A 23,566-nucleotide genomic window follows, 5' to 3' on the forward strand; every position below is an offset into this window, starting at 1 on the left:
TATGGACTCAGGCATTCTGCAGGCGGATTCTCGCTTAGGTTCACACATGGTGAATTTATCTCTATAGGGTACAGTGATGGTATCAGGAGAAAGGTAGGAGGGAGTTAGAAGGAGGTTAGCAAGTTACGTTCACTGCCAACCTATTAGTTGTATTTCTCTTGCACCCTGTGAGGGAAGCAGCAGTGCCTGATTCTTCCGCCCTTGAGTTTCAATCCTAGAGGGGTGGTGTTTTGGGTGTGGGGCACTTATTCCTCCTTTGAACCTAATAAGTGCAATGCCAAAGTTGTGGCTTTCAAAAGCTGTGTAGCTAGTTAGATCACAACCTCCCTTCTTAAAATGGCTGCAGCATATGATTTCAGAACCTACAATATTCTCTATTGATCAGCATATAGTCTCCAATAGTTGAAAATTAAGGAAGTCAGGCATAACAGTAAGACTACCTACCAGAGTGTAACCCTAGTTCTCTATGTCCATTCGAAGTGTCCACCCACTATCCCAAGCTCAACCACCGTCACCAGGGTGTAGATGTCTTCACTTGCAACTCCCTTTATTGAATATAATCTGCTTGCCTGGCTAGGACATCATCATAGGCCATGCCAAGGAAGCAATGGACTACAATAAATATGCTTACAATTGCAAATACACCTGTCTTCCTTTTGTAAACTCTATCCATATATTAACAAACAACCATCACCCCCATGGGCTTATCTAGTTTTGTAAAGATGGAGTGTATTGAATTGCATACCTTGCAAAACCTCATTAAGGAACTTCTTCATCAGATACATGGCTGTGGTGTCCTCTGTTTTCACGGTGCTGTTGGTGAACCAGCCATTCTCTGCTATCAAGATTCTGGGGTGGTCATATTCCAGTTTGATCCAATTCAGGACTTCTCGTAAGTTAAGCGATACTTTCTGTCTCATTTTTGGTGTGCTGTTTGAAGGATTGAAATTATTGGGCCCAAATGAAAATGCAAAGAAATCTGCTGTTCCTTTGATGTAGTTCTTCTCGGCTTGCGTAAAATTAGGCACGAGATAGTGGAAGGTTTTCTTGAGAATCTCAGGGTAGTCCCCATCTCCGAATATGGGCCTGGCAAACCACCCCAGCACCATGTCAATGGACTGCTGGCACATTTCAATGTTCGCATGGGTAGCTTTTCCCTTCTCTGGTTCAATCCAATGTGATCCCAAGACCACGGACAAGACTCCATTTTGAAACGGACGAAAGTGTGTGTTGTAGTTATGCCAAACTCGAGCATGAGCCTAATGGAAAACAAGCAAGAAATTCAGTTAAGATGCTGTGAAAATAAATAATTTGAGAAAACAATCAAAGATTCCCAACAGTGTCCCATGATGGTTGTGCCAATGTATGTGATCTAATCAAGCAGTATTCAACTGTTGTTTTTAAAAACATATTTTTATTGTTTTCATTTTTGAAAAAAAGAGGTACATTGTATAGCAATGGACAAACAATAAATATGCAACTTAAAATAAATGTGGGGGTAAACCAAGGTGTATCCACACAATCAGGCGTATCATTCATTGTTCTCATATTGCACTAAAGTTAAAGCATTGGAGAACGAGGTGTAGATGGGTTCAGCGAGTCAGCTCCTATTTGCATGGACATGGAATTGCAGACCGGCTCCAACTTAATTGATATATGTGATAAATTGTTCCCAAACCAATTTGTATGTGGTTACCGCATCAGACAATGTGAATGGGATCTTCTCCATGGTTCATACATTCCAAATCCTTCTCCACCACATACGGAGGGGGAGAGTTTCCACTACTTTCCAGCAATGCGCAATTACCAAACGTGGAGGTTTGAGCATTTGGCCAGCTAATGTTGATTATGTAGCCCCCATAGTAAAAATACCAGGGGATCCATTGGAAGGTCAATGCCCACTATTTTATGAATTCACGTACGCCAAAATGGTAGCACATGGGAACACAATATGATTCAATATCATTTGTATATATATCACAATTTTCAACATCAATCCTCGTGGAAGAGCGTGGAGCAAATAGCAATGACATAAAATAATGTCATTAAATTGCATCAATTTAATGTCATGTAAAACACGTATACAAAACACATTATAGTACCTGACCATCATACTGCATACTACATACTAATAGATGAAATAAAGTGCACAAAATGTCACCCTACCTATGTAAACATTATTCATGTGCAAAATACAGCATCACAAACATCTCGATACATGACATTAAATACATCAACATACACTACTGGACACGGTCTAATATCAGGCAAGCCTATCTTCAGTGAGTTTGTGTGTGTTGCGGGAAAGGATGGGTGACAGGACCATTGCTGGGTTGCTGGTAGGGTGGGTGTGGAACAGGCAGAACTCGATGATAGAATGGCCAGACCACAGCACTGCGGAGATAGATGTGATATTTAACATAAGGGGCCAGTCTAGGGTGCGCCCTTTTGAGCGGGTGGGGGTGTTCACTTGATGGATAAAGTTCATCACCAATGTCTAAGTTAAAATCCCCTGGCATTAGCAGCTTGGTTTACTTTTACGGCACTGCGCCCATATATTTGCCATGGTTCCGATCTCTTCCCATCCCCTCCAACATTTCGGAGAAGCCGTTAAGTGTATCTTATTATTTCTATCCGGTTCAGATACCATCAATATATAATTTTACAGGCGTTTTTTGATATTGTAGTGCAAATCGAGGATTTGGACGCCCTTTCGTATATGTGTTCCCAAGAGGTTTGAGACATCGGACATCCAAGCTCTTCCTCCCATCACTTCAAGTAGGGAAGCGATTCCTCAATACTGCCCTCGTTCAGGAATTTGCTTCTATTAGAGATTTTGTGCACTGAAAGGTTGAAAGATAACAGCTTTTTGTAAGCCGTTATTTCCCTTCATCCACCTTGTCTAATCTGTGGCTGGGATACCCAGCGCCGTAATTGCATGTATCGAAACCTTTCAGCTTCCTCTAAAGCAAAGTCAATCCAACATTGCTCATAGGTCAGCAGGGCTTCCTCTAGATACATCTGACGCAATGTACTGAGACCTCCCTCTAGCCATCTAGGAAAGGCATTCTTATAAAATCGTGTATCCTAAAAACCGGGGATAATGGGGAAAGGTAGGAGGATAGCACGAATTTTCTGATCGCTATGTCACAGTAGAAAAGATTAGCCTGGGCTGAGGCGCACATAGCCTCGATGGGTGATCTTTGGGGGAAGCCATGGGAGGTGGTGAAGAGGAATGGCCAAATCGAGTTCTATTTCTTTCAATTTGTTTATTGAGTTGAGTGTCAGTCCAATCTAATGTTGGTGATATCTGCGCTACTACCAAATATGTGTAAACCTATGGCGTGGCTATTTATTCCCCTGATGTTTGGACCCTGTCAATATCGCTCTGGATATTCTTGGATGTTTGCCCATCCAGATGAAGTGTCAAATTTTCATCTGCAATTTTTGTTAAGAGTTTTCAATCGTTACACAGAAGTATATGGCTACTTAGCACAAGATGTAATAAAGTGATCAAATGAAGTCTTACAGCAGCTATGCTATTATGAACTAAAGTATCCACGTATGTGCCTGTATTTGAATGTGTGGAGGGACAGCAGAATATCAAACAATATAGATTTCATCTTGTCGAGGCTCAATCAGCAAGGGATGGCAAGTCACCAAAAATGTGGGAGACGCAGAAGGACTCTTTACCCCCAGCCAGATAAGAGTACAGGAAGTTACATGAAACTACCTTTGACCCAAGTGACAGGCCATTGAATATTTTTTTTTAATATTGGAAACTTGTGGCTGCGGTATGTTAATAAAAAGAGATTGGTAAAGGGAACCAACTCCCATTTATTGAAGTGAACAAAAGCTGCAGGCATACACCATTTTAATAGATCACTGACTACTAAAGAAAAATATAGTTGGTGGTAAATTACCACTCAACTGAGATTAGCACCCTGCTGGGCACTGCAGCCAGTGATATTGCAATTACACCTTGCCGCTGGAGTATTTGACATTACCATCACAAGGAAATGCCGCTGGTGCTAATTACCACTCGTGTTAAAGAATATAGCACTGGAAAAACATTTATTTTTTCGTAATTCTTAGTTAATAAAATACCACATGGGGTTCAAATGTACTGTGGGTGGTAATAAAAATATGCTGTGACAAATACGTCCTTTCCAGGGTCAATTTACTTATTTATTTATTTATTACATTTATATAGCGCGCAGGCAGCCCTAGGGCATTGTGGCGCTGTTACTTGAAGGGGAACTTAGTTACAGGTACAGGTACAGGTTGTGCCATGGGTGTCAATGGTAGCATCTGTGAGGTACGCACCAAACATGCAAATGTTTAAGAACGCCACCTAGCATATGATGCAGGTAATGGCAGCTGGTAGTGTTTTTACACCGTTTAAGCTAGTTTGTAAACACATTTATTTTGTACTACCACTATTTATAGATATTATTTTCCTTGGTTATGGGGATTAACATTGGTAACATTTTGACCACTAAGGATTATGTTTTTACCTGTAACAGTAATCCATTTGCCACCAGTGAACACTTTACATCCAGTAGAAATTGTAATGCTGGCAGTCTCATTTTGTAATTGGGCGTATTGTACCTGTGGTGGTAAATACCACTTACCACCTATGGTCATGATGCAGGGCTTTCCTTAATGTGGCAACACTAGTCAATATGCCGGCATGGCTGAAAATGAATCTACAAGGGCTACATAGAGCAGTATAGGGTTAGCAACCGTTACCACCAGCTACCCCATAAAAGCATCCCCCCTGTATTCAGCCTATGAGAAGTAGACCAACTGCTGTAGAGGGTATTAGGCTATCTCCTCGACAGCAAACTAATTGAGAGGTGCAACTCACAGCCAAATCTTAATTGCCACTATGATTTCCTCAACCATTTACCCCGACACACACCTGCTCACCATTAGTATTACTGCTGCAGACATCTGTAAAGTTAAACATGATGCACAAAATTACCTCCCCACAATTGTGCGCTTCCTTATCTGTGAAGGTAAATTTGCCAGCCAGAAAATAATCAGTCTGTGTGGAGGGTGGGAGGGGTGCATTGGGTCAAAAAGCACAGCCATGATTAAAAGAACGTTTAGCTATTAGCGTTGTAAGGTGACTGGCCAATCTATCTGAAGTTTTGGGTGGTGTACCTGAGGGCACCTAGGCACAACCTGAAGTCCTGAGAGGTCGTGTGCCACGACATGCCAAGGGGTTCCATGCGCCAATGGGAGGCTCTATTTTATCAAGTGCCGGTGCTGTGACTTCCTGTGCGTGCTCCCTGTCTTAGGATGCACTACGCTTGTTCAAGGCACGTTGCAAGACCAAGTTTGTGTCCTTTGTGATGCTGGTTTGAAACATCTTCCACCTGTTTTTTTTGCATTTTTTTTCAACATAACAACATAACCCCTCCCCGCCCTGAGCTGGATAATCTCACTTTAACCCTCTACATGGTACAAAACATACATCATTCATAATTAGCAAATATCGAGAACCGCAACCGTTGTTCCAGATCTGATAAAACCATTCAAAAACCTCCGGAGGGTGCCTAGACTGTGCAATACCCAATAACGCATCCAACTGCAGCACCACAAATGTATATGTTTGCCTTGAATTGCAACGCATCTTGGGGTAAAAAATCAGCAATATGTTTAATTTCATTGTACAAGGCTTTGAAACTCCAAACAATTGTTGCATACAATTATCTATCTCTGCCCAGTAAGCTGCCAAAACCGGACCGTGCCATCAAACATGCCCCCAGACCGCAATCACCCCACATTGTCGCCAACATTGATTTGACAACGAAGATTTAATCTTATGCAGTCGAGCAGTTGTGTAATGCCATTGAGTAAGCAACTTATACCAGAACTCTTGCAATTGTATCGAACAAGTGTATTCAGGAATATCCCTCCATAGATCTTCCCATTCATTGGCTGTAATAGGTGACCCCAAAGTGTATTGCTATCTAGTGCTATAATGCCATGAGGAAATAGAAGGCAAACTTTTTAGGATTTTATAAATATTTGATATTAAAGCCTTATTACCTGGGTTAGTAATGACATATTTTTCAAAAGAAGTAAGCTCTCTAATAGCCACCTGTTTAAAAGGAGGAGCCAATATCCAATGGCGTACCTGGTAGTATTGGAAATGTTCCCTGTCATCTAAGCCAAAATCCTCTTTGCACTGCGCAAAGGTTCTAAAATCCCTGCCAACAAACAGATCTCAAATGTTCCTGCATCCTGCTTGCTTCCATTGAAGAAAAGCCAGAAGATCTCGCCCTGGAGGGAAATTAGGATTAAAAAAGATTGGAGTAAACAGTGAAGGGAAAGTCGTGAGCCTGTTCCGTCTTGCTGCCCCATCCCAAATCTCCTCTACTAAATGTGTAATCTTACACATATGAATATTGGGAGAGCAGTCTTTTTTCTCATGTCATAAAACGTCCCCTAAATTTGGACCCCCAATGCCCATTCCATCTGTATCCACCATTTCTCTTCATCTGATCCCCACCAATCCTTAAGTACCCTTAGTTGTGCTGCCTGATAAAATGTATACAGATCGGGAAGACCCAACCCTCCCTTCTCGGTGGGTGCAATCAAGACCTCATATGCCACTCTAGGGGGGTTATTGTTACAAATATAGTCGGAGATTTTGCACCTGTTTTAGGCGTTTTACACGTACAATGTCGAGTTACATCCTTGTGAGGTTTGTTTAAATCCTTTTTTAAAAGCAAACTGATTTTATCCGAAATTAACATGTGTTCTGGATTATGATATGCAAGTCAGTCAAATATAAAAGAATATTGGACCACAGGACAACCATACGAAGAGATACAGTCAGGGGTTGCTGCACAAAAAGGAGCTTTTATGTATTCGAGGAACTAGTCTCCTACCACTCAACACCCGTGCACTATGGGACTACGCCACAGCTTTCCAGAGCAGAGCGATGAGGCCATTTCAAATATTTTACCATTGGATGGTCTTCAACATATGCCACAAACATGACTCCTGTGCTTTGAACTTTGGTAGAATTACCATCCTTAAAAGATGTGCCCTACCCTTAATAGAGATGGGGCAGTTTATCCAGCTCTTCAGCAATATCTTATGGAACTCGCTTACAGCTGTTCTGAGAGAGATCTCGGATCACTTGCGCTTTCGCAGAGCACTTAAGACGTTTTTGTTCTGAGACCGGGGAGGGTTTTCTTTGCCTTTGCTTAGTGGTTGGCCAGCACCCAGATGCCTTTTTGGCCTTGGTTTGCGCTCATAAACATGATATTACATACCTGCCCTTCCCTGTACACCCTTTCAACAGTCTTAGGGTCAATAGCAGTTGTCTCTAAATACCGGACCACCCGAGCCTGACATCAGAGGGGATGCCAGGACTGTCTAACAAGTGGGGCCTGAAGCTAATGTAGTTGGGCCCGCCGCATTGACGTTAACATCTGCAAATGCCGACACAGAGCTGCAGAGTGGGCATTTACAGATTTTGGGTGGTCCTTGCCTGCTCAGGCCCCACACTGTCTATGCTTCTGCCTGGTATTCCAATCCTTGGCACACTCTGTGGAAATACGCGAAAGAGCGGTGCACTCCCTCATCCCCCTTCACATGATGCCTATCGTATATCTGCTGCAATGCTTGCATGCCACAAGGAACCTTTGGAACATTATTTGACCTGAAATTAGAGTGAAAATTGCTAGAATAAAATGTGTGATTGTTATGTTATGTTATGTTATGTTATGTTACTTTGCATTTATATAGCGCCTTATGAACCATTGGTATGGTCTCAAGACGCTGGTAGGTTGAACGCCCTCAGGAACCGAAGTTCAAGTCAGTAGAGAGAGTAGAGAGAAGTCAAAGGTGCATGTGAGCACCGGATATGTGTTCAGCTGGTGTGGCATTCGTGTAATAGCTGCTTCATATCGGTAGGTGTGGTGGTTGAGAGATCAAGGCTATGGGCCTCATTACGACCCAGGCGGTAAGTATAAGCATATGATGGTTTACATGCTCTTCCAAACCACATACGTCCCCCATTCCATCCACATACGTCCCCGTTCCATCCACATACGTCCCTCGTTCTGTCCGCTCTACGCACTCGTCCGCTCTAATGCACTCGTCCGCTCTAGGCACTCGTCCGCTCCACGCATTCATCCTTTCCACGCCCTCGCTCGCTCTACGCACTGGTCCGTTCTTACACACTCCTCCGCTCTTACACACTCCTCCGTTCTTACACACTCGTCCGTTCTTACACACTTGTCCGCTCTACGCACCCATCTGTTCTGCGCACATATCTGTTCTGCGCACCCATCTGTTCTGCGCACCCATCCGCTCTACACACTCGTCTGCTCTTGTGCACTCGTCTGCTCTGCGCACCCGTCTGCTCTAACACACTTGTCCGCTCTTACACACTCATCCGATCTTACACACTCGTCCACCCTTACACACTCGTACGCTCTTACACACTCGTCCGCTCTTACACACTCGTCCGCTCTACACAGTCATCCGATCTTCACATTCGTCCGCTCTATGCATCCTTCCGCTCTGCGCACTCATCTGCTCTACACACTCATTCGCTCAATGCATCCATCGGCTCAGCATGCTCATCTGCTCTACTCACACCTCCGCTCTATGCACCCATCTGCTCTATGCACCCATCTGCTCTATACACCCATCCGCTCTACGCACTCATCCGCTCTACGCACTCATCCGCTCTACACACTCATCCGCTCTATGCACTCGTCGTTTCCACGCACTGATCTTTTTTGTGCACTCATCTGCTCTACACAGTCCTTCGCTCTATACACTCATCTGCTCTGTACACACATCTGCTCTGTACACACATCCGCTCTATACACTCATCCACTCTATACACTCATCCGCTCTATAACCTCATCCACTCTATAACCTCATCCGCTCTATACACTCATCTGGTCTATACACTCATCCGTTCTACACATTCATCTGCTCTGTGCACTTCTGCGCTCTACGTACTCCTCCACTCTTGCGCACTCATCCGTTCAATACAGTCATCTGCTCTACACACTCCTCCGTTTTACCCATTTGTCCGCTCTATGCATTCATCCGCTCTAAGCACCCTTCCGCTCTACTCACTCCTCCGCTCAATACAGTCATCTGCTCTACACACTGGTCCGTTCTACACACTCGTCCGCTCTATGCATTCATCTGCTCTAAGCACCCTTCCGCTCTACGCTCTACAGACTCATCGTATCTACACACTCATCCGCTCTACTCACTCCTCTGCTCAATACAGTCATCTGCTCTACACACTCCTCCGTTTTACCCATTCGTCCGCTCTATGCATTCATCAGCTCTAAGCACCCTTCCGCTCTACTCACTCCTCCGCTCAATACAGTCATCTGCTCTACAAACTCGTCCGTTTTACACGCTCGTCCGCTCTATGCATTCATCTGCTCTAAGCACCCTTCCGCTCTATGCTCTACACACTCATCGTATCTACACACTCATCCGCTCTACTCACTCCTACGCTCAATACAGTCATCTGCTCTACACACTCCTCCGTTTTACCCATTCGTCTGCTCTATGCATTCATCCGCTCTAAGCACCCTTCCGCTCTACTCACTCCTCCGCTCAATACAGTCATCTGCTCTACACACTCATCCGTTCTACACACTTGTCCGCTCTATGCATTCATCTGCTCTAAGCACCCTTCCGCTCTACCCTCTACACACTCATCGTATCTACACACTCATCCGCTCTACGCACTCCTGCGCTTTTGCGCACTCATCCGCTCAATACAGTCATCCGCTCTACACACTCGTCCTTTCTACACACTCGTCCTTTCTACACACTCGTCCGTTCTACGCATTCATCCGCTCTAAGCACACTTCCGCTCTACGCACTCGTCCGCTCTACGCACTCATCCGCTCTACGCACTCATTCGCTCTACATATTCATCCGCTCTGCACATTCATCCACTCTACACACTCATCCACTCTACACACTCATTCGCTCTACACACTCATCTTCTCTACACACTAATCCGCTCTACACACTCATCTGCTCTACACACTCATCCGCTCTACACACTCCTCTGCTCAGCGCGTTCATCCGTTCCATGCGCTTCATCCATTCTACCGATTTCATCCGCTCCACTCACTTTGTTCATTCATCATGCATTATAGGTTCAGGCCATGTCACTTGGCATTCGTACTGGTTCTGTTCTGTGCTCTCTATCTCTTTCATGCACTACATCGGTGTCATGTACTTGAATTGTCTATTCTCTACTTTCCATTTATGCCATGCACTCATACATTCCATGCCTTCTGTCTGTGTACTCATCAGTCTCCCGTCTTCATCTTTCCATCATCTTCTCTCTATTCATTTCGTCCATTTTGTTAATTTTGACCATTGCAATCATTACATCCATTTCATTAATTCAGACCACATTTCTGTTTTCGTACGAATTATTCTTTTATCCACTTCACTGCTTTGATCTACTTTACTCATTTTATTCTGTTTGTCCTTTTAGTTTACATTAGCGGTTATTAGTGGTCAATTTCTCTCTTGGATCTGTATTTTGTATTGTTATTTGTCTTATTGTTATTCAAGATCTAGTGGTTTGTTGAGTTGGTGTAATTGAGATGTTAGTATGAGTATGGGGTTAGCTTTAGGGCAAGAGCCAACTTTTCAGTAATTTGCGGTAGGACATTAGATATTCAGTTAGGCGGATGTGGGGTGGAAGTGGGTTCCACAGCGTGGGGGCCAAGGCTGAGAATGATGATCCGCCTAACCTGACTGAGTTTGTTTTAGGTATGACTAGGAGGCCGGCTGAGCTTCATCTTAGAGTAGGTGGGGGGGTGATAAGGTTTCAGCTTGTCTTGAAGATATTGAGGTCCTGTTTTATGCAGTGCTTATTTTTGGAAATGTATCACTTTAAAAGTTAGATGGTTCTAAGCATTCCACAATAACTAAAACGTCAATATGTCCCCTATGTAGCTAAAATGTTATACATTTATGAGTACCAATAGCACATGCAATAATGTTACTTCAAAAAGGTATTTCATGTGCACGATTTCTGGTCCCCACACTTATGCAATGTATTTATTTATTATATATACAATTTATTGTATATATGTGTATCACAGTATTTCTTTGCATTTATTGTATATATTTGCCCTACAGCAGTGCATACTTACCTCTGTATAACCTTCGTTTTGCCTGCTGCACATGCACACAGCATTGTAAATATAGCTGTATTTAATCCTGCGTACTAATGTAACATAAACTTAAGAACCCTCTTTATGCCTTCGCACCCTAACACCCTCGGGTCTGGGTTGGTGTAAACGGATCATCATGTGCCCTCTGACCTTTTGTGTATTGTAAGGCCGCATTACCAAAAAGAACGGGGTTGGAAGAAATTCAGACGACCTCCAATAAAGAAGTCTGTAGGATATCTTAAAATACCAAAAGAGAAATCCTCAGAAAAGTGAAGGAGCTCTCTCACAATGTTTATTTGTGAGACGTTTTGGCATCCATTTTGGATGTGTCCGCAATAGCATGTGTAAGCCGTCACCTCTGTGCTATTTTGATTCGTTTTGTGATTGGCTGCAAATCTAAAATGGATCCCGGGCGGAACTAGATTGCCATGTTCGATTTACATCCATACCGAAACGAATCATAAATGCCGGCTGTCCCGTTCGAGCATGGCGGGCAGCATTTTCAGGAATTCATTGCTGGTGTGGAAGAGAGCATGCAGATTTCACAGGATCCCAAAGCACTTGGACGCAATTTTTTTGAGGCACAGCGCGTGGAGTTGGCAGATCTGTAAATTATGACCCAAGCTTCCCGAATCAATGAAAATCATTGTTTGTAAAAAACATGAGTGCATGGTTTCACGTTTTGGAAATGTTTCCAACGCATGTTAAAAGTGTAGGTATAGCTAGAACACTTTGAACACTTTTTGTGACAGCAAAGGAATTTCCATTTATTTGTATTTTTTATTTTGAATTGTATGTGGAGGAGAACTTTGAGAGGAAGCTGTACACGTATTGCTGACTCAGCAGTCTCCTGGATGGGCACCAGACTTTGGTTTATGAAATATAGGGACAGATTCAATAAGCAGGTGTGGGGGGTACTGGGACAGGTACGCAGGGGTAGGGGTTACTGGGACAGGCAAGGACATGCAGCAATAGTAATTTGCGTTACACAGAAATGTTTCGAGAGTAGACTTCTCAGAGACATTCCTCCCCAAAACACATGTTTGGGCCGTTAAGGTCATCGCCCTTAATTAAAAGAAATACACAAATCACAATAATACTTATTATATCCTGGGTGAGTGACGTGGCACTCGGCCATTGCCCAATTTACAGGCTATGCAGGCCAGTATGGGTTAGAAAATCAGTATAGCACGGAAAGTGGCCAACGAGAGAAGTCTCGGCATTCCCCTGTGGTCGCTGCACTGGCAGGACAGCTCACAGCGCAGCGCACCCTCTCATCACGGCAGCACTGTGCTGACAGCCATGCTGCCAGCACCACATGACTCTCAGCACAGCACTCTGCTCTCACCTGGCCGTTGTGGCATGGGCAGCAAAATAATGCACCCAACTCCCCCTTCTTACCTTCTAAGGATGGGGTGGAGGCTCCCCTGCCAGCGCTGCTCTCCTCCTCGCCCTGCCACCACACAGATGCTGCCCGGGCACTGATATCAGGGTGGAGGCAGGCCATCCACCCCCATGCTGGCTACGGTCTGGGCCGAGCCCCACCTGGCAAATGCAGCCGGCAGGTTTCTAAGCCTTTCCCCGCCCTGCGCTTCATGTTTGTAGGGGATGGCTGGGAAATAGCCGGTTCCCAACTATCATTCCAGGTAGGCTGTGCTCAGGCCTTTACCTCAGTCTTCAGGGCCCATAACTTCCGGTGCAGCCCTTGGGCTAGGATTATAAAGCTTCAATCAGACTCTGCACTGTACCCTCCTTGCTAAGATCCTCTGCAACTCCAAGCAGGAGCCTTTTCCCTGAGGCTCTTTCAAAGCTCTCAAATGTTCCCATGTATGGACTAGCTCCTCCCTGGTGAGCAATTCCTTCCCTTTAACTCAAGTTGGGATGCAATCTAGAAAAATGAGGGCGAGGATAAGGTCTGATGGTCGTTGATCACCATTTTAGCACCCCGACACATCTCCCCATCAGTCATCTTTTGATTAAAATGTCTTTACACCCTAAGGAGGTTCCATGTGTTAATATCCCCACAAAAACATTGCCATATTTTTGCAGCAATATTAAGCCATGGAACCTTTTACTGGAGCGGGGGACACCCCCGCAACCCTGGGTCCCAAGAACCCCATAAATTAAACCCACTAATAATATCACCTATGGCCTTACCCCACGACCATATATATATATGGCCATATTATTGGTGTGGATAATATTACCTGACACCCCTAAGTAGCACTTACGGCTCTTTCAGGGACGTGAGATTGCCGCATTTTTTGCCCGCATTGCGAGATTCCCTATTCAACACGTACCTGTACTTCATAGAGATAAAAAAATGAACTCTGTATCTGTTGTCCGATGGCCAGCAAGTGCAAGACAGAGATTACAGAACCCCCCCACACCCCCCCCCGCCCTCCACACAGACCTAGTTCACGCAAAGAGAGCTTAAATGTGATGCTCTAAGATCATCCAAAGCAGTAGCGAAGGCAGATATTGGTGCCAGGGGGGTGGCTAATAGGGCACCAGCGGGAGGCTGAGGGCGCACTGTGCACCGGGTGTGATTCAAGGGGGCGGCCACCCCCCTGCTCCAGCACTGATCTGAAGTAGAGTGCAGTGCGCTTATCCCTACTTGTTGCATGCTGCCCATGAGCTCCCAGCCATCTTCAATGTAACTGACACCTATGAATAGTTGTATGTTGCTATGACAGAGCAACAGCCCCCAGGTGTGCACTGTCAAACGCTGAAGATCAGCCACAAACTTGAGAACAGTTTGTGTAAATAAAAGAGTTTGGGCCTTATTATGAGTTTGGCAATACAATACCTCATTTCAGTGCATCCGATAATTACCGTAACAACAAGCGTTATTCTGAGACACACAACCCCATTACAATTTTACCATCAAATACTGGCTACGATAAAATCAGGAAAACGCATGTGGTGTTACCGGAAACATGTCACTGCATGGACTAATACCATTATTGAATGGGAAAATACAACGCATGCGCAGATTAGTACTGAACGTCAGGCTTTACAGGAGAGCCGTCCATCTTGAAGCGTATTGCTCTAGCTCCATCCACAGAAAATGAACAATGGAAAACACGAGAGGGACAGAAGTATTGGGAAAGGTGGTATTGGGAGGAAGTGGACGTGGGAGCTAGTTGACATTTACATTTATAGACCAGGAGATCACAGTCCCGAGGAGGTGGTAAAGGAGGCCCCCAGGTTAACTGATCGACCCAGAAGCAGGGACAGCTCTGGGACAGTGTGTGGGGCAGAGTAACACAGTCTCCATTCACCCCCAAAACACCAAGGTGGTAAAAAAAAGAGATGGGATGACCTCAAGCAGCGTATGCATACCCTAATCTCGCAATTTAAGCACACATGCAATGTTACACAGGGGCGAGAGGGCACAGTTCTTGACATAACGATGCACCCCTGGAAGGAGAAGGCTGCCAGTATCTTCACCCTCATCGGATTGATAGGCATAGGAGATGCTGAGGTCGGAGCTGAGCTAAATTGTAATGTAATAAGTAGGGAGAGAACATCAAATGACACCATGTTATTTGGTAAGACCTGTGCAGTCCTTATATCACCACCCACACATTGGTAACCAAAGCCACAACCATGTAATGTTTACCAAGTATGAGTAAAAAACAGAGCCAACAGGACTACTTCTTGTTCATCCTGCCACATGGCCTCCTCTCGCCACACATGCCATGCATAGCACATGTCATAGTGAAGTAAAAAAAAGTCCTGTCACTAAGACACTAAGGTAAGAGATCATCTACCTTGCCAGCTGACTACAGCATTCATCAACTCCAACAAGCACAAAATGCTGCGGGTCATTATTCTTTGTTAATAGTGCTACACCCGCTCCGTCACCTGGGTTTGTAACAATGAGACTAGTGTGCAGGCAAAGGCACCTATGATGTTGGAGGAGTGAGGAATGGTGCACCACCTCCCTTTAAAGGTAATGATGGAGTCTGTGGTGGTAGGGAGTGCAATGTGGCCACAAACATGTTGAAGGATGGCATTTAAGACCAGGGCAATGCTGCTGTAATGGTCCAGCGGCACAGAAATGATATTATATTATATGATATGGCATTTATAACGCACCTATACACAAGTGTTTCAAGGCGCGACGAGGCAAGGGAGGGGAACAAAGGGAGGACGGACAACAATCCTACTAGGCCAGGTGTCATTCAAATCGCGCAAGTGCATGGGAAGGGGGCAGGGAACAGTGCAGTACATGGGAAAGATGATAACAATAGTAAGTAACGGCCATCAAGTGGCAAGTGCGAGGGTAAGTGCATATATCAGGTGTCAAGGACTGGTAGGGGAACTGGGGATACAGAAACAGTACAAGTGCGGGGGATGCCAGGTGGGCAGTGCAGGTGTGTGACGCAGGTGGGGTAGGGCCCTGGGCCCGAGATCAGAGGGTGTCCAGGTAGCCAGTGCAACTCCGGTTACAGCCAGGAGGTCTGCAGAGGAGTGGAGAAGAAAAGGCAGAAGCGAAGAGAAAGGTTTTGAGGTGTTTCCGGAACCGGAGATGGTTCTCCTCAAGTTTAAGGGAGACAGGGAGGCTGTTCCAGAGGGAGGCACCAGCCGAAGAAAGAGATCGACCACCAACTCGTTGCTTGGAGAAGCGACTGACCCTGAGGGAGGTGGAGGTCGGATGAGCAAAGAGCTTGAGAAGGAAGATATTTAGGAAGAGAGAGTTAAAGGTATTGAGGCCCCAGGCCTCAGAAGGCCTTGTGGACAATGCAGAGGGTTTTGAACTTAATCCTCGCAGCCACTGGGAGCCAGTGCAGAGATTTCAGTCCTGGAGAGATACGATCCCTGGGCTTGAGGTCAAGGACAAGTCTCGCAGTCCTGTTCTGGATAAGTTGCAGAGGGCGGAGAGTAGAAGCAGGCATATTTAGAAAGAGGCTGTTGCAATAGTTCAGCCTAGAGAGAGAAACAGAGCTCTGGTGACAGTGAGCTTCTGGGGGAAGAAGAGGAAAGGAAGAATACCTCTGAGGAGGTGCAATTGGTAGTGTGACTTCTTAGAGACATCGGAGATGTGAGGAGAGAAGGAGAGTGTGGAGTCGAAGATGACCACAAGGTTTCTAGCCTTGCAGGTGGGAGCAGGAAGAGGGCCAAGAGAGGCTAGCCAGAGAGATACAGGGAAGGAGGGAGCGGTTGTGCCAATGAGGAGAATCTCAGTCTTACTGCCATTAAGGCAGATGTCATTGGCGGCACACCACTCCTGGATAGCGGACAGACAGTCAGAGATGAGGGAAGGAGAGGAGGAGGCCGAGGGTAGCCTGAAATTGAGCTGGGTGTCATCCGCATAGCACTGAAAGTTGGGGCAGAGAGCAGCGATGCGGTGGGCAAGGAGCCAGGTATTGGTTGAAATGCTCTACTGACTCTAATTTGAGTATAGAGAATATAGTTGTAAACCCAATATAGCCATCCACCAATACTCAGATGATATCAGTTGTACATGAGAGTAAATAGCACTCAGGACATCATTTGTCTCAGCGATTACCTAGCCATCATCCAGTCCTTGATGTCGACTGCCAACCTCAAACTAAACCCATCTAAGACTGAATTTGTCCTCATCAGTCCACCCGCTAAAAACAACGTGTCCACCAATGGCTCATTGATATGCGCCTAGAACAATTTGATCCACAACTCTTAAACTCAGCAAAATCCTTAGGCTTCACCATTGACAGCAGCCTGTTCTTTCAGAAATACATAGCCAAGAAGGCCTAAATAGTCTGGCTCAAAATCTCTACCCTTCGAAACAAATCAAACCTTTCATCCTCTGCAGAACTTCCAAATTGTAGTACAGGCCCTTGTGGTCTCGCACATCGAAGGGGTAATGCTCTCCTGAGAGGGCACCCTGCTGCTCACTTGGCTCCCCTAAAAACAGCCTACCACGTTGCAGCATGTCTTATTACAGGAGCACCGGATTTGACCGAATTACCCCCCATCCTACGGGAACTACATTGGCTTCCGCTCCAAGCCAATATACTGTTCAAGACTGCATGTATCATCTACAAAGCAAACACAAGTACCACACCAGCATACTTGGTGGCCATACTCCACATAGTTGGTAGTACACGCTCCTTGCACAGCAAATTGACCAACCGGTTTGAATCACAACTCGCCCGCAAAGAGAGGACCCACAAACAATACATCTCTTGTCTGCACCCACCCTCTGGAACACGATCACTGTGTCGGCTCGGAATGATCCCAAAACTCTCCAATTTCGTAAATCTCTTAAAACATGGCACTTTCAACAACACCTGATCAAGGACTAATTCCAATTGACGCATATACCGAAGCACAGACCTCACAGTACTGTGCTACTGTTAAAAGATGGCAGCCCAAATCCTGGCTACCCACACTCTTTCAGCGCTCCACTGCTCTCGAGCCAGGTCCGCACTTTGAACAATAAATATACAAAATAAAAAGGATGTCAGTGGGACATTGTAGGACCTCCACTATCAACTGCACAATATACTTGATAGTATTTCTGTCATTGTGGTGGTCAATTGTTGGCCTGCAAGTGCCTGGGTGGATGGTCAGGCCCTGAGGATGGATGGGTTCAGCAGGCTCTTCCTCCTTCCTGCAAGTAGGGCCCTTTTACACAGAATCCTATGTTGCCTGTTCCCATCAAAGAAGAACTTTAGCTTAGCTTCATGGACATGGCTCCTCCTGGTTTCATGGTCTCTGTGTTGTGTTGGAAGGTTGGGTGGGCATTTTCTATCCTTTAGAGGTTGATGAGCTGTACTGTGTAAAGTTTTCAGTCACTTGGCAGCTATTAGCCAGTAACAGTTTTCAATATTTCTGGTGTTATTTGGGCTCAAAATCGTATGTTATTTATCAAATTTAATATTTCTGCACTCCCCACCTGCACCACTCACAAGCACAGATTAAATATTTAACTAGAAACCACCCCACTTAATCCTGCTGTATGAGCCAAGTAGGGTGGCACTTCTAAAGTGATATGGAAATTAGAGACTTGTTGCCTGTTTCCCACCCTTTGAACAAGTATGACTAAGCTTGAACCTGTCAAGCCAATTTTATTGGTAATCTTTCAGGCCACAAATCTTTATAGATCTGAAACCCTCAAATCCCTTGTTGGGAAGGAGAGAGGGTCTTCCTTCCACCTAGGTAATATGGGATGAGAAATAAACACTAAGAGAGCACATCCAGGGAGCAGGGGGTGGGTGCACATAATGGAGGGTGCGCAATCACCTTAGTGTATGCATTGCAAGCTATATGGTAGATACAAAAAAGCAGGGGCGAGGCGCACACTTCAATTCCTGGCCAATATATTACCTGAACAAGTATCCAAAAACAATCACAGGGTTGAATCCCAAAGTATCCAAAATATTCACAGGGTTAAATCCCTCTTACTGACCATAGCATATCTTAGCAGGGCGAGGGGGAAAACCATGATTATGGCTCTCCAGTGTTGGGAAAAATAACCTTGGTGCTGCATCTCTGGAGTCCGGATCTCCACAAGTTAAATGTTCAAAAAAGCAGGGGCGAGGCACGCACTCCAATTCCTGGCCAATGTATTACCTAAACAAGTGTCCAAAAACAATCACAGGGTTAAATCCCAAAGTATCCAAAATATTCACAGGGTTAAATCCCAATTACTGCCCAATAGTTCACAGGGTTGATTCCCTTTTTGCACTGTTGTGCTCCTCCAAATGTCCAAGGAATTCACAGGCTTAAATCCCAATTTGCTGCCCAATAATTCACAGGGTTAAATCCCTTCTTGCACTGTTGTACACCTCCAAGCGCTTTCGTATCTGCAATACTCATCAGGGAGGCTGAGTTGCCATTCAATTCAGCTGAAACCAATATAAATGCAGTTGCAGTCTCTAGGAATTATGGTCAATGTAGTGAACCCATTTAAACAATTCAGGTGACCAGTGAAAGATTCCCCTCCAACACACACATCATACCCTTAGCAGGGGGAGGGGGGAAACCATGATTATGGCTCTCCAGTGTAGGGCAAAATAACCCCGGTGCTGCATCCTCTGGAATCTGGACCTCCACAAGTTAAATGTTCAAAAAAGCAGGGGCAAGGAACGCACTCCAATTCCTGGCCAATGTATTACCTAAACAAGTGTCCAAAAACAATCACAGGGTTAAATCCCAAAGTATCCAAAATATTCACAGGGTTAAATCCCAATTACTGCCCAATAGTTCACAGGGTTGATTCCCTTTTTGCACTGTTGTGCTCCTCCAAATGTCCAAGGAATTCACAGGCTTAAATCCCAATTTGCTGCCCAATAATTCACAGGGTTAAATCCCTTCTTGCACTGTTGTACACCTCCAAGCGCTTTCGTATCTGCAATACTAATCAGGGAGGCTGAGTTGCCATTCAATTCAGCTGAAACCAATATAAATGCAGTTGCAGTCTCTAGGAATTATGGTCAATGTAGTGAACCCATTTAAACAATTCAGGTGACCAGTGAAAGATTCCCCTCCAACACACACATCATACCCTTAGCAGGGGGAGGGGGGAAACCATGATTATGGCTCTCCAGTGTAGGGCAAAATAACCCCGGTGCTGCATCCTCTGGAATCTGGACCTCCACAAGTTAAATGTTCAAAAAAGCAGGGGCAAGGAACGCACTCCAATACCTGGCCAATATATTACCTGAACAAGTGTCCAAAAACAATCACAGGGTTAAATCCCAAAGTATCCAAAATATTCACAGGGTTAAATCCCAATTACTGCCCAGTTCACACGGTTGATTCCCTTTTTGAATTGCTGTGCTCCTCCAAATGTCCAAAAAATTCACAGGGTTAAATCCCATTTTTCTGCCCAATAGTTCGCAGGGTCCACAAAATCCTCCATTGTTCTAAGAAAGTTACAGGCCCTGGCGCCGGGGCAGGAATGCTCCCTGCCAGGTCATGAGAAGGGAGCAGAGTGCCTCTTGGCCGTACCATCCTACGGGACAGATAGCAAAGCCCTCCTGCCCCCAATGATCCCCTCACGTGAAATACAGCTTTGACATGCTTTCTTCCCATGACCCCCGTATGCCATGGCATCGTCCAAACCCAGACCACCGACCATAAGACGTTTACACCCCTCGATCGATCACTAAGATCAGAAGGCAAGGCTATCATGCCTTCAGAAATGGGTCACGTTATTTGTACAGCGAGGTGCACGGTAGCATCAAAATGATATCCTAAAACTAAGGTAGAGGACCTTGGGAATTGCTGATCTGTCTGGGAAGCAAGTAAAGTGTGTGAGTTAGTGTGACGCCGGCGCTCCCCCCGAGCCCATACCTGTATCTGCCAGGTGTTCGTTACAGTGATATAATAACATTGTTTTTGTTAATAGCCAATTGTCAGGCAATCTTTACCTTGGATGATGAGCCCAGCAGCACCCACATGGACAAAGATGAACAGATGAAGATGGACCAATGGCCTGGCATCCCATATGGAGCAGGCCCTATATGTGTAGAGCTCGTCCAGTTAGGATTGTAGAATTGTACCTTATATGTTTACGTCATTTGTGACGTTATTTGGGCTTATAATGTGCTGCACGTCCCTACGGAGCGCAGCAGATTCTTTCCTGATGCATTTGTATTTTGGAGAAATAAATACTTGTTATCCTTGCAAGTGTGTCTTAGGCCTTTTTCCTTAGTGGGCTGTATTCTTACTGGTGTGAGCATCTAGGGGCGTGCCTTCACCCTCTTAGAGAAATGACTTGACAAGAAGAGAACTCTCTAACTTCAAAACCGGTTTTCTTCTTGCATGTGAGTTTCAAAGGAAATGAGGCTTCTGCTGTGGTTTCACAGAATGGGACCATGCAAGGGAATGCATGCAGAAACCGGACAACACAGGGGCTGAGAAAAAGTACTCACAATGTGTCACGAGTTAAACAATTTCTTCGACTTTGTAGCTTAAATGCAAAGCAAGAAAACTCGCTCTACATACATTGGAATAAGGTTGTGGCATTCAGAAAAGATGCAGGGGTTTGGTCAAAAGAAGCTAGACTTCAATCGCATGCACGCCTTGTTCCATTTAAACATTCTTTTTGGGGGATTTTACAGTGTGCTGAGGGACAGCATATGGGATGAGTTTGGTGTAGGGTGCCAGCAGAACACCTATAGGGTCATTGACTCTGTCCTGTAAAGGAAGTTTCCCTGATAATAATTAGTGATCTGAAGAGTCAATGCTGATACACACCAGCCACTTTTTCTTGGCGTAGTTAATCCGTACCCTGCCTGGGGAAAAATGCACAATAAAAATAAACGTGACAAAGGTTGGGTTCCATTTCTGACTCCCATTGAATGCAGCTGTGGATAGAGTGTGTCTGTGTTGTATCTAATGTTACTGCTGCAGCCGTCAGTTTGTGAATGGCAGAGCAGGTTCGAGGGTATGAGTACGATATTGGATAGAGGAGGGGCTTTCTCTCGTCCGATACCTGCCTGAGAAGGTGCAATGTTTACCTAAATGGAACATTAAGCTTGGTTGTTGTTTGCAGTGAGATAGAGCCATTTACGTGTTCGCCAGAGCAAGGAGATCAAGGTTAGCGGGGCAACAAATCACATTATTTTAAGCTACAACAAAGGTCAACTATTTATTGAAGAAGATAATACACGGTGCCTCCTCTCTGTCACACTGTAAACTAAATTACCCTGCCTGCAGCTCATAAAACAGTAACCTGAAATGTACTTTCGCAGATGCAATATCCAGTTTCATAATGAAGCTCCTATACACGCTGCACAGAGTGGGCGGAGCTGTGAACCATGGGTGGCACATGAGAGGTGCGAAGGTCAGCCAGGAGTCCACGGGTTCATAGGTTCTATTACGAGCTGCAGCTGTGAGCTGGCAGACTTGTGCAATTTCACAAATCCTCTTTTGACCAAGCGATAAGCATTCCTTTGTAAATGAGAACGTTGGAACAGGGTTGTGCAATTGCATTTAAATTCACACATCAACATGTTTCCACGTTCTAATTCATTAATAACATTTCATGACCACTGCCTATTGTTTTCGACTGAGAGTTCCCAATCCCCAGCCCTAACTTAATTGCGAAACCACCTGTGACAACTTTGGAATGAGTTGTGGACTTTTGAGAATGAGGTTAGAAAACCAACCATTCTATACATTCGTTGTTCTGTTCTATCCTTCATTCAGTCCCACTCACCTCTTCTCTTCTGGAGCAGCTTGTCCACATTTCCTGACAGCCACCATACAATAATACTGTGGCACTAAAACCCTCATTAGTTTATTTGCATGCAACTCCAACCTGAGTGGCCTGTGTGCAAAACACCACACTACCATCAAGTCAAAGGTTTTAGCTCCCATCAACTAATATATCAAATGTGTGTGTCTGTCTGTGTGTGTGTGTTTGCGTGTGTGTCCCCGAGCACGAAAGCAACTATGCAGTTATGGTTAAGTTGGACTCACCGTAAAAGGAGCACTTTTTTTCAGAGGCTTATATCTTTGCTGCCATTGGTCAAATCTTTATGAAACTTAAAAAAACAATTATACAGCTAGATGTGAAATATTTTGGAAAGTTTAGTGAGTCTTTTATCAAGGGCAGGCTAAGTTATGGGGTCCCAAAATGTATGTTTCCCGCTCATATTTTATAGTGCAGTATTGTGCCCCCACACATTTCATCTGGTTTAGCCAAGTCGGGGTCACAATACACAGCTATGATGGTGATAGTCGCAGTATAAAATCTTATTAACATAACTGAGGTAAAGGTTTGCGCTCACCTACACCCAAACTCTAGGAGCGAGCGGGCATCTGCTCCCAAAAGTGTGGGGAAAACTAATTAGTGATATCTGGATTTGCTCAGAACAATCGGCAGACCCAACACCTATCATCTACAAGGAATTTCATTGGCCAGATGTGTCACAGACGAGGACCCATTTCCAGGTGGACCCGAATCCAGGTTAATGGAACAAGCAAGGGGCAGCACAATTGACTATTGAAAGAGAGACATTCTGGTTGGTTGCCAGGGGAGGCAATATTCTAGGGCCCGTCCTTGGGGCCCATAGACCTTGAGTGGTTGCGGCTGGTCCCCATGCTGCAGAAATCTAAAAAAGCTGCATATTGTAATCTTGGAGTTACTCCCACCCTACGTGTGAAGAGGGGCCTCAGAATATAAAAGTCTCTTTCACCATCCTGTCCGCAGGCTCCCGAATGGGTCCCCAGGCCTTAACAAAGGTCCACTGGATTTATAATGGTAACAGGCCCTTGAACCATAGTGGTAGCTTGTGGACAACCAGAGATCTGCTGACCTGCATGGTGACCACCAGACCACTGGAACAGTTAAAGTGACCAGTGGCCATTAATGTACTTCAGCAAGGCCTGGGCATGGCAGAAGCAAACTGGCC

At 45.1% G+C, this 23,566-nt stretch overlaps 1 protein-coding gene across 1 annotated transcript in view; it reads right to left on the bottom strand.

Annotated features, from left to right (window-relative positions):
• KLB (klotho beta) overlaps positions 1–23,566 on the bottom strand; it is a 385,009-nt gene that overhangs the window by 224,948 nt on the left and 136,495 nt on the right. Inside the window, exon 2 of the mRNA XM_069631786.1 lies at positions 746–1,259. Within this exon, the coding sequence (XP_069487887.1) occupies positions 746–1,259 (514 nt within the window). The remainder of the gene's footprint in view (positions 1–745; positions 1,260–23,566) is intronic.

This window comes from Ambystoma mexicanum, chromosome 6q (genome assembly GCF_040938575.1).
Source record: "Ambystoma mexicanum isolate Mex_15411 chromosome 6q, UKY_AmexF1_1, whole genome shotgun sequence".
NCBI classification, from domain to species: Eukaryota; Metazoa; Chordata; class Amphibia; order Caudata; family Ambystomatidae; genus Ambystoma; species Ambystoma mexicanum.